The sequence below is a fragment of the Neovison vison genome, chromosome 4, assembly GCF_020171115.1.
Source record: "Neovison vison isolate M4711 chromosome 4, ASM_NN_V1, whole genome shotgun sequence".
Taxonomy (NCBI): domain Eukaryota; kingdom Metazoa; phylum Chordata; class Mammalia; order Carnivora; family Mustelidae; genus Neogale; species Neogale vison.
Genome location: NC_058094.1, coordinates 203,091,123 through 203,106,504, shown reverse-complemented (window position 1 = coordinate 203,106,504; position 15,382 = coordinate 203,091,123). Strand labels below are relative to the sequence as shown.

At 37.7% G+C, this 15,382-nt stretch overlaps 1 protein-coding gene across 19 annotated transcripts in view; it reads left to right on the top strand.

Annotated features, from left to right (window-relative positions):
- The window catches only part of CADPS2 (calcium dependent secretion activator 2), a 532,394-nt gene that overhangs the window by 500,068 nt on the left and 16,944 nt on the right, over window positions 1-15,382 (top strand). For all 19 annotated transcript variants that reach the window (XM_044246482.1, XM_044246480.1, XM_044246471.1 and 16 more), the window contains one exon: window positions 5,230-5,337. In XM_044246482.1, the coding sequence (XP_044102417.1) occupies window positions 5,230-5,337 (108 nt within the window). The remainder of the gene's footprint in view (window positions 1-5,229; window positions 5,338-15,382) is intronic.

Below are 15,382 nucleotides of genomic sequence, written 5' to 3'. Positions count from 1 at the left end.
TGCTTTCCAGTTTGGAGTCAAAATGTGTAATAGAGTTAAGGGAATTTTGAATACTTCTGAATTTAACAAAGAGAAAGATGACTGTGGCCATTTCACTGCTTGGAAATAATAGGAGGGTTTTTTTTTTAGAACAATGAGGGGTTGGGGTTGGTTTTTTTTTTTCATTTTTCATTTTTTTAAAAGAGTTAGATAAACTATTATTAGAAGCTTTTGAAAATTTTATATCTTTGTGACATTTTCATTGTTCACATTTCTCTCCCACCCCAACTTATGAATTATTCCTTTTTGGGCTTTGGTAATATTTAAAATGGGCTAATCTAGTTCGAAGGCTCTAGTTCTGTTTATTTCCTTTTGCTTTTGCTTTTTCTATGTGAATACAATATAATTATTCTACTTTGTACAAAATTGGTAAATACATATTTTTGCAACCTAATCATCACAGGTGTACTCAAACCTATTTTTTTAGGTTTTTGAGACTATATAATTCACTTAACCTACTGCAAATGTTTCTGAGAAGCTTCACTTTAAGAACATTTTCACTCAAATGGAAAACTGTAGAAATTTCTGCATAAGTGCCCAAGTAATAAAGAATATATTACACAGTGAAAGAAAGATATGTATTGTTAAAAATACCTGGGATAAGGGGTGCCTCGGTGGCTCAGTGTGTTAAAGCTTCTGCCTTCAGCTCAGGTCATGATCCCAGGGTCCTGGGATCGAGCCCCACATCGGGCTCTCTGCCCAGAGGGGAGCCTGCTTCCCCCCCTTTCTCTCTCTGCCTGCCTCTCTGCCTACTTGTGATCTCTGTGTGTCAAATAAATAAATAAAATATTAAAAAAAAAAAGAACGTGGTCTTATGAAGTAAAAAATATTTTTTAAAGAATAAAATTAAAAAATTAAAAATCCTGGGATAAGTTCTGTGTTTATGGAATGATGCCCTACGTTCCCTGATGATCAGTTACAGACTGACTTCTGAACTTGCAGTGCTGGAGCTGAAGTAGAAATTGCTATTACGGTTTCGAACTGAGGAGACCTGCCATTGTTTTAAATCTCCAAAGATTCTTATGCACAGATTATCATAAACCAGGATATCGCAGTCCCACTCTTGATTGTTTCTTCGAGGCAAGCTTTTGTAGGTTATGAGAAGCGCACTTTCAAATTAAGTCAATTATACTGTAGCTTCTAGTTCATCCTTGAGACTGGAATAGAATAGTTAAGAAATCGTCTCCTTGTTAAATAGACACCATGACAGTGTTTGCATAGTGTCTTGTTAACCTCCCGTGGAAGGTTAAGCGGCTTCCTCTGCATCTAAATCCGTTGCTGTGGAAAATGACTGCAGCATTGCACACACCTACCCATGAATAGGGAGAGTGAAGACTTGCACCTGTGGGATTAGGTGTAGCAGCAGGAAGTAAGAGCATTTGCAGCGTGTAATTAACAAGGAATTTTTTTTCTCTCTTTCTCAACAGCATTTTCATCTCACTAGGTTAACTGGTGATTAATGGTTGAAAAAAAATTGCTGGAGCCTACACCCTTACCCAAACTTACTCACTCACTGGTCTATTCTCTTACTTTCGCACCCAATGTCAGGGGCACTCCCCTGAAGGTCCTTCTTTTCCTTCCTCTTTTATTGATTTCTTGATGCTCATGGGCGAAGTTTTTAGATGTTTGTGTCCTTTTACTATAACTTTGTTAGCCAAATTTTTTTAAATCAAATTAGAATTCGAGAATTCCTATTTTGATTTAGAGATTACTATCCTAATAAACAAGATGGAGGAGTTAGTGCTTGGTGAACCATGGATCTCAGAGCTTTAAATGAGGGAATAAAAAAAAAAAAACCACATGGACTCTAAGTGGCATTAATTCCATAAAGTGCTTGCTTCTTGGTTTTTAATTGTTCTCCTTTCCTATTCATTAAGAAAACTATAATTACCATTTAGAAAAGATTTCTAAATATAGGTCTGCAGAATACAGTATTCTTGATAAAAACTCATCCAAATCAACAGTTCCTGAAGTTTACTAGATATCTGTTTGCTAAGGCTAGTGGACACCCACCTGCACCAGCACATGTAACAATTTGTTGTCTCTGCCGGGCAGTGACAGGCATCCCATTCACTGACACACCCAAAAAAACCAAAACCAAACCAAAACAAAACAAACAAACAAACAAAAAAAAACCCAAACCTTAAGAGAGTATGTTCAGTTTCTGCTTTTTAGCAGAACTTCATTTCCTACTAAGACTCTATGGAATGATGGAATCAAATGCATAACATGTAATAATGGAATTAGATGCAGTGACTTCCAAAGTATGTAAATTTTACTGCCATAAAACAGAGTCTTTGCACAAAGGAGCACTGAACCAGCAATAATGTCTTCTATCCAAACACATTTGTACTATAAGTAGAAACTGTTTAAAAGGAAAATTACATCTTTTTCAGCAATTTATCAGAGATAATTACCCTTCATATACTAAAGAAAGGATAAAGAACTATAATTCTAATTGGTAAATGTCACCAACTGTTGCAGTTACTTTTACTTGTGTATATTCTTTTAATGATTATAGTCTCATGCCACAGCTACATGAAAATATATTCACTAGGTGTGAAATTCCCATATGTCACAGTTTCAAGAATAGGTAAACAGCTCAAAGATAAAGAAAGAAATAATGCTAATGAGAAATGTAAGAATTCAAGGTTTTGTTTTCCAGGCAAGTGGATCTTAATTTGCCAAAAGGGGAGAAAACATAATTTTCAAAAAAAAAGATAAGCACTTAATTTTGTTGAAATAAACTTTTAAATGAGCTTTACTTCACACCCTCAACCAGAGATTCTTATTTCCTTAGGAAGTGTAGAACGGTCTCAAACTACAGATTTCAGTATCTTCTCCCTTGGGTCTGCCAAAGGGAAGAGCATTTAATTTTCTTTTAGGCTTAAACCATAAAGTGTTTGTTAGTTTTAGATGTTAGAAGATAAACTCTTCCTGGATGGGGTTTCATTATGTCAAATCTTATCTCGAAAGGGATTAAAGAAATAGGACAAAAGACCTTAGAATCTATGGCAGGTGTTTAAAGTCACTATTCCCCAGTCCTCCAAGCTATAGCTTGGTTTCCAATGAGTCTGATGGGTCAAGTGATTGCCTAGATTAAATTTGTAAGCCTACTCTTCTGGCAAAAGAAATAAAAATGGGGTTTGGAGGGGGTGAGAAATAGTAGAACAAGCAAGCCTCTTGTTTGTATATTCTTTAACCCCCAGTTTCGCTAAGCTGTGCCCAACTGCCTTGTTATTATGTATATTATAGTAGTATGTTTCCAGGCACCTGATGGAACCTCCGATGCTGAGCTACCTTCCTGTACACGATCCATTATGCATAGAAAATGTTCTTTTGTCCTTTTCATCCTGTGGCAGTATGTTTTCTGAATGTTCTCATTTTTTGGTGTTTTGACAAAGTTTGAGAAACATGGAGAGAAGTATTTATCTTATGGGTTAGCTGTCGTCAAGTGTTAATAGTAGTAAACTTTGTGCAAATTACCCTGCCTCTTCATGGGAAAAACTGGTCTAATAACACCTCCTTCCCCCCGTCCCCCCAAAAAGAAGAAACAACCTAGGTTTCTCTCTTGGTTAGCCTTGTCATTTTGTTTTAACTTTCAGACATTGCTTAAGAGAATTATGCATAAAAATAGTGAAGAAATGAATAGAAGTTGCCTCCATTAGGTTTGAAACATACTCCCTACCTTGTATGTGGGTGTTCATCAAGGGAAGACCAGTGAAGACATCTTACGAAGACATAAGTCGTTTTTAAATTATAGCTAATAACCATTTGTTTTATTGGGTCATGTTTGAAAGGATCTTTGAATTTATGTGGTATATATTTCCCTTTAGGCCAAATATAAGAGCAGTAAGAGCTTCCTGTGACTCTCATTACCCAGAACTAACTTCATTACCAAAAAATCAAAGTAATTTTTATTAATGAGATGTGTACTTCCTATACTGGGCACTGCTAAAGAGATGGGCAGTTTTATCATGGTTTATAAAATACACTCCCCTCACCAAAAAAACAATAAGAACGTTGTCCTTTTAAGGAGAAGTGCTACCACAACACTCAGAGGTATGCCTTGTTTTTCCTGCAGTGGTAGTAGTGAAACGGCCCATATTCTCTTTCACCTCATTTCTCTGCAAGATTTTAATAAAATGAGTCTGTTGATGGAGGTTATCAGTACATTCTATGGATAGGAGATGATACAAGACTGGCTCATTTGGGCATCAGTTCCATCATTTTGTTAATGCCATCTTCTAAGCAAATGAATGACTCAATACAGATTATGGATCAACCCCAAGTGGAGATCATTCAAATCATTTAATAACTAGTCTAGCTCTTCAAAACTCAAAAAAGAACTAAAGATAAGTCCGGAAGGAAAACCCTTTAGAAGCCATTCAGGTTTTTGTCCCTTCCTGGTACTGGTTTTGTAGACTCTGCTCTGTTTCCCCTAACATTACAAGACACAAGACACAAGATGCTAGATAACTTCAGAAGCTTATCTAATTCACACTTTAAACTCTTCTTAGGAAATCGATTCATCAATATTCTTACTGTATTTCTAAAATAAAACAGATCTTTGAACTAGTATTGATAAATAGGAATGAGCAGAACCAATGGGTGATCCTCAAAATTTTGGTTTCCATTTCAGTTTGTAATCCATTAAATTGTTTTGCCCAAGATCTTCCTAATAATCTTTTATTCAAATTAATAAGAAAATTTAGCTTATATGCCTTGAACACCTACAGTAGTTGAGGAAGGCAGTCCAAGGAAAACTAGCATTTTGGGTTTTAACATATATGTATAACCAGCCAGAAATAGTGACAATAACTTATATTGCCAATTAGGAAATCATTATTTCAAGTGGGGACTTTAAAAAAAAAATACATTCATTTATACTTGGCGTATTAACCTTTCAAGATAGCCCTTAAAGAAAGAAGATATCTGGTTAGTTTATAACCACATGTCTCTACTTCTTTTAGTAATGACCTCAAATTATAGTCATCAATAATAAACTTTTATTTAATTTAAATTATGGAATTTACCGAAGGTGCTCATTGTCAATTTTGGTATTGAGCATATTTTACTAATGTAATTTTTGAAATGATATTGGGAATTATTTTCTAAGGTGATTAAATAAATAATGCTTTCACAACTGAGACCTGATCTTTTATTCCCCATGCTTTTCCCCCACAACAGAAACCGGGAATGGATCTAGCAGACACCTACATTATGTTTGTTCGGCAAAACCAGGATATTCTTCGAGAAAAGGTCAATGAGGAAATGTATATAGAAAAGCTGTTTGATGTAAGTAACTGTCCTTGCCAGGCTTCCCGTCATCGTAGAAACAGGTGCAGGGAAAATTGCATTTTGATGGTGTGCTTGCAAAGCAGACTCCTTTTCTGATCCTTTTTCTTCTATACAGCTAATGTAGTTGATATTTTTATTTCTCTGACTGTTGACAGAAGCCTTAATTGGCTTCTTTTGTACGTGAAAACTGTCACTGTTAGAATGAGAGTCTCAAAAACCTTCGAAGGTTAATTTTAACAAGCAAGATGATAACCAGTTTATCACTGTGTACAGCATTCTTTCACTCGCCTTTGCCGCATTCCATAAACAGAATCATGTTATAACGGATTTGGCTCTTCCTGTAAAAGTTTTTTGAGTCGATAGGATGCTCTTTAGTTAAACCAAGACCTAAGTGGCAGTAAAGGCAAGTACCTGCCACTCTCCTTTCTTGAACATTTTTTATCTTGGTTTACAGCGCTGATGGCGCACTAACAACATAACCCTGTAGTTTTATCAGGACAGAAGTCTTCACTGACCCATGGCAACTCCCAGAAATGGGGGATTGTGGTTTAAAGAGCATGATCATTAAGTTTCATTTGTCGAGTACCTGCAAAGGAAACTAAGAGAGCAACCCGTTTTAATCACGACGTTGTCACTCATTTATAATTATTTAACAGTCAAGTCCAAGGAAAAGGGTGCTTTGCCGGGATGTAATTTCACGGAACTCAGCGCAGCGCTGGTTCTGAAATGGAATATTGGCTTTGAACTGTATTTATTTACGCGCATCTCCCCTGCATTTTAGAAATGCTTTTCTGGCAGTTTCATTTAATTATGCAAGTTACCGCAAATGTTTTCATAACAGCAATTCACGGGCTTCGTGGTGACACTCCGCAGTGGTACGTACGGAAGGTCTTGCTGCGTCACCCGCTCCACCATGGTCTGTGGCGTCAGTGTTCGCTGTTTGTCAGGTCGGGTGGTCAAAAGGAGTCTTCCCTCTCAGATTTTGTGCTTCAAGCCTCTACCGGGTTGTTTTACAATAAAAGTATCATCTGTTTTAATAAGCTAAGTGTTAATACGTGTGAAAAGAATGATTTCCTAAAAGCTTTTGATGCCCTGCAGGGGTAGAAAAATTATCATCTATCCAGCTGGCTCTTTTACAAAATACTGAAACCATATTAGCAACTTCTGCTTCCATTTGGTATTGCTCTGAATGTACAAGCATATGTTTTACTTCCAGACCCTCTTTGACTCTTTTTTGCTTATGTGGTAATTTTTAGAAATGCTGAACAGAATAAGAAAATTGGATTGATGTTATACCCTTCATGTTTATTCTTTGTATAGCTAAAGCATGTATTCTATGATGAGAAAAAGGTAGACTCATCTGGAAATAGGCCATTGTACATAGCGGGGAGAGAGAGAGAGTGAATGTGTGTGTGTGTATGTGTGTGTCTTCTCTTAACATGTTCAATTTTTCATCTTGGTGATCTATTTACTACAGAGCTTGCCATCAATTCATAACAGAGGTCGAATTTCTTTCTCTATCAAGATATAACCTACTTTGGGGCATCTGGGTGGCTCAGTGGATTAAAACCTCTGCCTTCAGCTCAGGTCATGATCCCAGGGTCCAGGGATCGAGCCCTTCATCGGGCTTTCTGCTCAGTGGGGAGCCTGCTTCCTCCCCTCTCTGCCTGCTTCTCTGCCTACTTGTGATCTTTGTCTGAAAAATAAATAAATAAAATTAAAAAAAAAAAAGATATAACCTACTTCAACTCCCTCCCATTTACCAAACTTTTTTCAAAGACTTTTTGTATGGCCATAGGAACCAACAGAGCTAACTAAAGTGGATGCAAGGAGGTCAACATTAAAATTATGTATAGTTTAGAGGAACCCACCTGGCTTCATTGGTAGAGCATAAAACTCTTGATATCAGGATTGTGAGTTCAAGGCCCACGTTGGGCATAGAGCTTACTTTAAAAAGAAAAACACAAAATTATGTCTAGTTTAATTGTTCTGGTTAGGTATACTTTTCTTTGATACTTAAACATCTGTCATGGCTGTAAGTTAGCTATTGAAAGGAACGCTTGACAAGCAATACTGTTTTGGTTGTGAAGGTTCTGTCATTTTGCATATCCCCAGTAGGATACTGGACTTATTATTTGTGAAATAGTAATAATGTCCTTAAACATTCTAATATTTTTAAATTGCACATTTTTATTACTGTAATTAAAAATAAAAAGTAGACCCTAATTCTATTGATATGTCATCAAGAATAACATGTATGAGGGGGTACTAAGAGCCCCTAATTAGCCAAGACTGAATTTGCCTCAATTATAGTTAGTAAATGAGAGGTTATCAAGTATGTGTTGAAAGGTAAAGTAGAATGTGTATCTTAAGCAACAGATCATTACTGAGAGGCATTATATAATTATTGGAAATCCTCTTGGCTGGAGCTTAAAATAATATTGTTAGGTGTCAAGAAACAGTTGAAAATAATGACCCTATAAATACTGTTGGCAACCTTAGTCTATTAGAGGAAAAAGATTGATGAGAACGATTTTACTCAGGCATCATGACAAACTTTTGCTATTCCAATTAAAGTAAGATGTAAATAGAAGGAAAGAAAGGAAGGAAACAGAGACTCATAACTTCAGATGCAGAGGAAAATGTGCGCACACACACACACACATACCTGCACATGCCCCACAGCAAGTCAACACTTAGTGGCTTAACCAACCCCAATATGGGCATAGGGTATCCAGTTTCTGGGCATGGGCTATGAAGGATAGGCTTGGGGAGGGGGTAGAAGGGATGGTGCGGCTGAGTGATGGACACTGGGGAGGGTATGTGCTATGGTGAGCGCTGTGAATTGTGTAAGACTAATGATTCACAGACCTGCACCCCTGAAACAAATAATACAGTATATGTTAATTTAAAAAAATTTTTTTAATTCGAAACATTTTCAAAAGGATAGGCCTTTATCCAAATTAAGATTTGCTCAGTTTTGGAAATACCCCAAATTGCAACATTTTTATATAAAACAGCTATTCTGAAGACACCTATCCATCCTACCTCCAATACCAACACTTTAACATTTGTGTGTTTTACTAAATAATCTTTTTTTCTGCATGGTGCTCTACTCATGGGGGGAAAAAAACTATTGAAAATTCTGGCAAACTTACCTGGAGAATAGTAATTAGTTGTGGTATTTCTGATCTCAAAAGCTTTTTGATCCACTAAGCATCTTAATTGTTCCTGATATTTGTAGTGAAATACTTTAGGGTTCTATTTAAATAACTATACCAGTGACTAAGGCCACATAATGACAATTACCCTGGATTTGTGTCCATCCCATTTGGGATGCACCGACAAAGGAGAATGTAGCTCCTACAGCTGTCCATATACAACCCATAGAGCCACAAGCCATGACCCAGGTCCTGAGCATCTCACACAGCTAGTATTATTGTTCTGGCCTCTGCCCATAGACTTTGTGCTCCTTATTGCCAAAGTCTTAGGGAGGATTAAAATTTGTATTTCCTGCAAGGCCCTAAAATAGGATAATCTTAGACTTTTACATTAAATCTTGAAATAGTAAAGCTAAATGTACCCTTGGAAGACCAAAAAGTTAATATTAAGGCAAATAACCAAGACATTCTACTTCATTCCATAAATGGTTAACCTTCTGAAACTTTTTTTGCATAACACAGAAATAATTTTCTAGAAGCCTAAATAAACAATGGCAGATTCATGCTATTCATAGAAGGAACTGAGTTTGTTTTAAGGTATATCCATAATCTCCAATTATCAAAATAGTAATCCGAACCCGAGCTGTCACTACCCAGAGCACCTCCATGTACCGGGCAATGAGCTCGGTGCTTCACTTTCATCATTTCTAACCTGCTGTCCAGATGTCATCATCCCCACTTGACCTCATTCTCAGGTTAAGGACACTCTCCCACTCACTCAGAGAAGGGAAGTGACTTGTTAAGTGTTGAATCAGACTTCAAAATTGCATCTCTCCAGTTTCAAAGTCTATGCTATCTCTACCATCCTTTAGACTTACAAAATCTGAAGTGGTAAAATAGTACTGGTGGGGGGGGTGGTTGCAGCCATAGACCAGGAATCCGCAAACCTGATTCCCAGCCACAGTTCCACCATGGATTGTCAGAGTGAGTTTCAAGAAGGTATGTCCCCTGCTTCAGACACAGTAGAGTTGGTACATGTAAACTGAAGAAATTAGTCTAGAACTCCAGATGGTTTCTGAGATATCTTCCAGATTTTAAACCAACTAGATTAAATTCATTTTAATTTAAGCAGTGGTGACAAAAATTAGTGGGTGGTTGAATGCTAAGGCTTGTACCCCCGGTAACCATCAGTAAGTTTTTTGGTCATAGCTGAGTAAAGGAAGGTATCCCCGCCACAAAGCAATAGCGAGTGCAGTAGATAAGGTAGAAGAGAGATTAACAATGCTGTGCCATATGACACTCTCTGTATCTACCACAAGGGCTCTGAACCCCAATGTAGAAAATTGATTGGAACTCCGCTACTTCATATCCATGCTAAGTCTTTCCGAGTGACCAGAATATTTTCAACAGAGACTATCTCTTCCTCTCAAATGGTCATCGTTACACATGTGAAGTTTAAAATCCACATGTTAAATTCATTTTCAGTTTAGAAAAATGTGTCTTCTCTGGATAAGAGAAATCTTAAGGAAGTTTCCTGTAGTAAGATCATAGATTCACCCAAAGGTTTCTCTGCTTTCTATGCAATCTCTCTTACCCCAGTGTGTTTTTTTTCTTCTATATGAAATATCATTGTCAGCAACCTTTGATAGTTTTTAATCAAATCAAAACCATCTACAACTCATCTGATCCCAATCCAGAAGTATGACAAAGATTTTCCAATGCTTAATTTCCATTTTTTATGTCTACTATGGTATGATATTTCTTCCCTCACTCTCAGGCTTCAGGACACACAGTGACAGCCACTGACACCCGTGTGTCACGAGAGATGCTGGACAGTCCCTTCAGAGCTTTGGATCCCTGGGTTGGATCACGGGGATATTTCCAAAGTCAAAACTGACATCTGCAGTAATTTCCCAAGAGCACCCTCTGTAGTCGTTTCATAATGTCCAAGAATATCACAACCTGAAGGTAGTTAGAGGTTGACTGAAATACATCTTATTGTCCAGGATACATACTAAACCTGCCTACCTCTCTACCCTTTGTACATTTATTGGGCATTGCCCTTCTTGAGTCCCTTTGAAACAATTTCATTTCAGCTCTCATGTTGCTGAAGACACATCAGGGTGCAGCATTTAATTGGTAAATCATGCAGATTAAACATTCTCCTGTGTTATAAACTGATTAAATATTTAATTGTTGAAGAGTTTCATCTCGAGATTTTTTAAAAATATTGTTGTGATGTCTTGTGAAATTAAAAGTAATTCTTTAAATGATAGTTAATCAGTTATATTCATCTAAGTAGTGTTTTATAAAGGATTAATTTCTCAGGACTTTCCTTGAAAAGAATCCTTTTCAGTAAAGAAACTCTAAATTAAACACTTTAAGTAAAATTGGCCTAAACTATATAAATGAGTTCAGTAGCCGTTTTAAGATATGGTAACATACAAAGAAAAAAACTGAACCTATTACAAGAGAATATGTTTCTCAAAATAAAACTCATTTTCCATTTCTGTGCTGTTGTCTCTGGACTCTCAAATAAGAAAGGGCAGAAATGCTCAGACTTTTTGAGTGTAGTGTTTTACACCAGTGCCCAAACTTTCTGTCTCAGGAATTTATCCATCCTCAGTAAGATCAGCACTACTATTTTTAACTTATTTAAAGATTCAGTTTATTATCATATTGATTTCATGAGCGTATTTGAAATCAACAGAGCATGGATAGGAGTAGCTGCTAGATACAAGTTTCCTTCCAGGATGCCCTTGGTGGTATATATTTAGAATCAAATGTCTACTTTTTCAGTCCTTTCCTTTGGATAAATTTCTTTGTGTGTGTAATCAGCCTCGTTATTGGGAATGCAGGCTGCAGCCCATTAAGCCTGAAGACTTCTTTGTCTTCTTGCATTTCTTATAATTCTGGGATATTATAGGTATATTCTCTTTTAATGTTGATTTAAAAATAGTTTTCCTCTTCAGTAATCTTTCACTTTCAAATGACTCTGAAGTTGTTACATAAATTAGTATAGATTCCCATTACAGAGGATTTTCTTTTTGGTGTTGTCTCTACAGCAAAAGAATTCAGATATAAGACATTAACTGTTAGACCATCATGGCCAACCATGATTTTTCTGTCAACACGCAAAGCGAAAAGTGAATACCATTGTCGTGTCATTACCATTATTTTCCTTCTTTGTCAATAGAAAGGGATGGATGATGTAGATCCATCGATATACTGGCGGCTATTTGAGATCACATGTTCCTAAACAGGGTGATGTTATGTACGCTGGTACCTCTCCGTGTACTAAAGGCAGATAAAAAGTTCGATCTCCATTTTTGATCTGTGTTACCTTTAGCACTGTGTGATTTAGCTGCTGAGACACATTGTTTCCGAAGTGTTTTGGGGTTTTGTTCTGTCTTTTTAATTGTTTGAATTTCTGGTTCGTCTTACCTACAGTACTTGGACTCACACTGAAGTCCTTTGACCTCTTTTAAGATAGTCATAGTCAAACCCATTCCCTAGATTGCCTTGTTTGCCTCAGGAAATGCCATACAGACCTTGCTCCTTAACCTTTTTTTTTTTTCATCCCGTCAAAGTTTGTTTCTTTTTAAAACCTCCCCTCTCGAATTAAGCTGTCTGGTTCATCTTTGTTAATAATCCTTATTTTAATGTGAAGTTATTATTTGTAAGTATAAGAATTTATAAAAGGATCTACTTTTGATGTACGGTGGGTGCCAAAATAGCTTTGGCAAGTCCAGACGCAGCTTAGGGCAGCCAAAGGCCCTCATTTGAATCTAAGCTGTTGGTGAATTAAAAACCTGAGAAACTTGAGCTACGCGTGCCTAATCGCCTAAAAGAAACTCAGCAAGAAAATGTCGTGTAGCGGGTTGATCTGATTTCTTTGATAATTCAAAAGGATCTTCAAGAACTATGTGGACTTCTTACTTATATTCTTGAAATGTGATCATGAAACACAATTGTCATTTGGCACATTCCCAGAATACGCATCTTTGCATGAGGCACCTGGACATATGTGGCAGGTCTGGTAGAATCAGCTAATTAACAACACAGGCTTAAACAGGCACCTCATCTGGCGATGCAGCCAGTTGCCTGATGGTGCTCAGCAGGGTTGGGTAGTGCTTTTTATTTTTCTATCCTAATGGTCTGCTGCCCACCTAATTTTGCCTTATTGTCAGTCACTACTTACCGCAGCTTGGGGCCCTCCCAGGAGGCTAAATTATTATCAAAGGATTAGGGAGATGTAGCCTTGCAGCTCTGACATTTCTGATTACTTGTCTATGCCAGAACACTAATTAGCTGTGACTAATTAAGAAAAATGTCCCTGCCATAGAAAACCATTTAAAAGAACTGAGGAGTAGAAAAGCAATTCAAAAGCTGAGCAGTGCTCAGATTTGCCGATGCTCTTTAGATTTCCACCAGAGCCTTAACTCACCTTTAATTGTGCTCAGAATTAAAAAAAAAAAAAAAAGAAGAAGAAGAAGAAAGAAAGAAAGGAAAAAAAAAAAAAAGAAAGAAAATCACACATGTGAACTGATCTGAGGTTTTTCCTTGAAGAAGGGGGAAAGGAATTGTTGTTGAGCACCTAAACTCCCTTAGCAGTGGTCTTTGAGGAATGGAAGATGACAAAACGTTCATTTCCATCGAGTAGTTTTCCTCCACAGCAGATGTGTAAATGTACATTGACATTCATTCACCCAAGCCAATATCAATGACTTAATAGTCACTGAAGAACGTAGAATATTCTCTTGACTGATTTTATAAAAGATAGTTAAAATGAGGACAACACATTGAGCATTTTCGAAGTTCATTAGTATTGATTTCACGCTACTTCCACATTGAAGATCTTCTGGAAGATCTGACTTCCCCACACAGAGCCCGGTTTTTCCACAGCAACTCCACATGCTTGTACAGCAACTGGTCCCTAGTAACTCATTCATGAAAATACCTGGGCTTCCCCGGAGACCAGCATCTCGGTCTGTTGACCAGTGCCAAGTTTTCATAGAACTGGGAGCTGCTACTCACCTTCCCTTTGGACCTAACTTCATCAGCATATGACACATGACCTGAAGCCATTTCCTGTGGTGGCTTTTACAAGTCCTCCTCTGTCAGCCACCCCATCTACAAGTCTTCCCCTGCATCCCTGTCTATGTTCACCAACGGATATGGCAGCGAGAACGCCACTGTTAGACTAAGTCCAACTGAAAAAAAAACTCTGTTTAAGGAAGTGGCTATTGTGGTAAAACCATGATTGGGTGTGTTTATTGAGTGGATTGAAAGGAAACTCTATAAAGAGCAGTGTTCAAAGGTACTTATAAACACCTAGAGAGGCCCTTAATTTCCTGATGATGACCCAGCACTAGGTAAGAGTCCATCTAAATTTTCCTGTTAATCTGGGCAAAATATTTCATTTGAAATAGAGTTCTAACCCCATCTCCCCTGAATTCTTCATGCTATTTTTTAAACCCATTTCCCCTTTTCCTTTCAGTGGAGAAAAAAACAGGTAGCCAGCATCCTCTAGGGAGTAATCCTTCCTGTATATGAAGACTGTTATTAAGGCGCTTGTCATACTTGTCCACTCTGGGATAAATAATCCCTGTTTGTTTCACTTCTCTTCATAGGCCCCTTTCCTAGCCCTTTAATCATCTTTGTGGCTGTCTCTGTCATGGCTTACGGTTTTGACTCAGGAATCGGATGCGGTGTTTGAATGCGGCTGGACAAGATTCTTTCAGGCCATGTTCCTTCTGTGCATTCTGATAAATAACATTCCCATACTTTGGCTCTACAGATGCTCATAAATGTGGTTCCATATACTCCCCACATTTCTTTGTGTCAATGTGTTGACGTTCCCCTCAGTTAACTGCCTGCACTGTATGCAAATAATGTATTTGTTTATTGTTGGAGAATGTCCATTCCGTTGATTTTTTTTAAACATTTTTTTAAAAAGATCTTATTTATTTATTTGACAGACAGAGATCATAAGTAGGCAGAGAGAGGGGGGAAGCAGGCTCCCCACTGGGCAGAGAGCCAATGTGCCGCTTGATCCCAGGACCCTGGGATCATGACCCGAGCTGAAGGCAGAGGCTTGACCCACTGAGCCACCCAGGCGCCCCCAGTTGATGTTTTAGATGCATAAGGAAACCTCCAATTCACTGTTCAATTTCTATGTGTAAAGCCTGGTGGGAAATGTTGGGGTAAAAAGGTTTGGTATTGTTTTGTCCCACAGAGTTGGGTATCTCTGTCACGGGGACAATGGATTCTAATTAAAATAGGAAATTGAGGGCGCCTGGGTGGCTCAGTGGGTTAAGCCTCTGCCTTCAGCTCAGGTCATGATCCCAGGGTCCTGGGATCGAGCCCAGCATCGGGCTGTGTGCGCTCAGTGGGGAGCCTGCTTCCCCCCATCTCTCTGCCTGCCTCTCTGCCTACTTGTGATCTCTCTCTCTGTCAAATAAATAAATAAAATCTTAAAAATAATAATAATAAAATAGGAAATTGAAACTCCCCTTATTAACCATTTTTCATCCAGCCAATATTTATTCCATAGAGGCCACACACTATGTGGCAACATCAAAGAAGATATACCAAGTCCCTGATTTAAGGGAACTTACAATCTTATGATCAAATGGGACTACCAAAAAAGTGAACTTCTCATTAAAATGCTTTACATTTTCGACTATGGAATAGATATGAACATATTTTCTTTCAAATGGGTGTATTATGGAGAAGTAAAATCTAATTCCTTTTCAAAAGGGGTAACAGTGATCATAAAATTCATTTATTTGTCTGTCTGTTTCAGATGGAAGATTGGAAACTTGCCAAAAGTTAGGGCCAATGCAAGGTTTGTACCTAGCTCCATGACTACGAGGTAA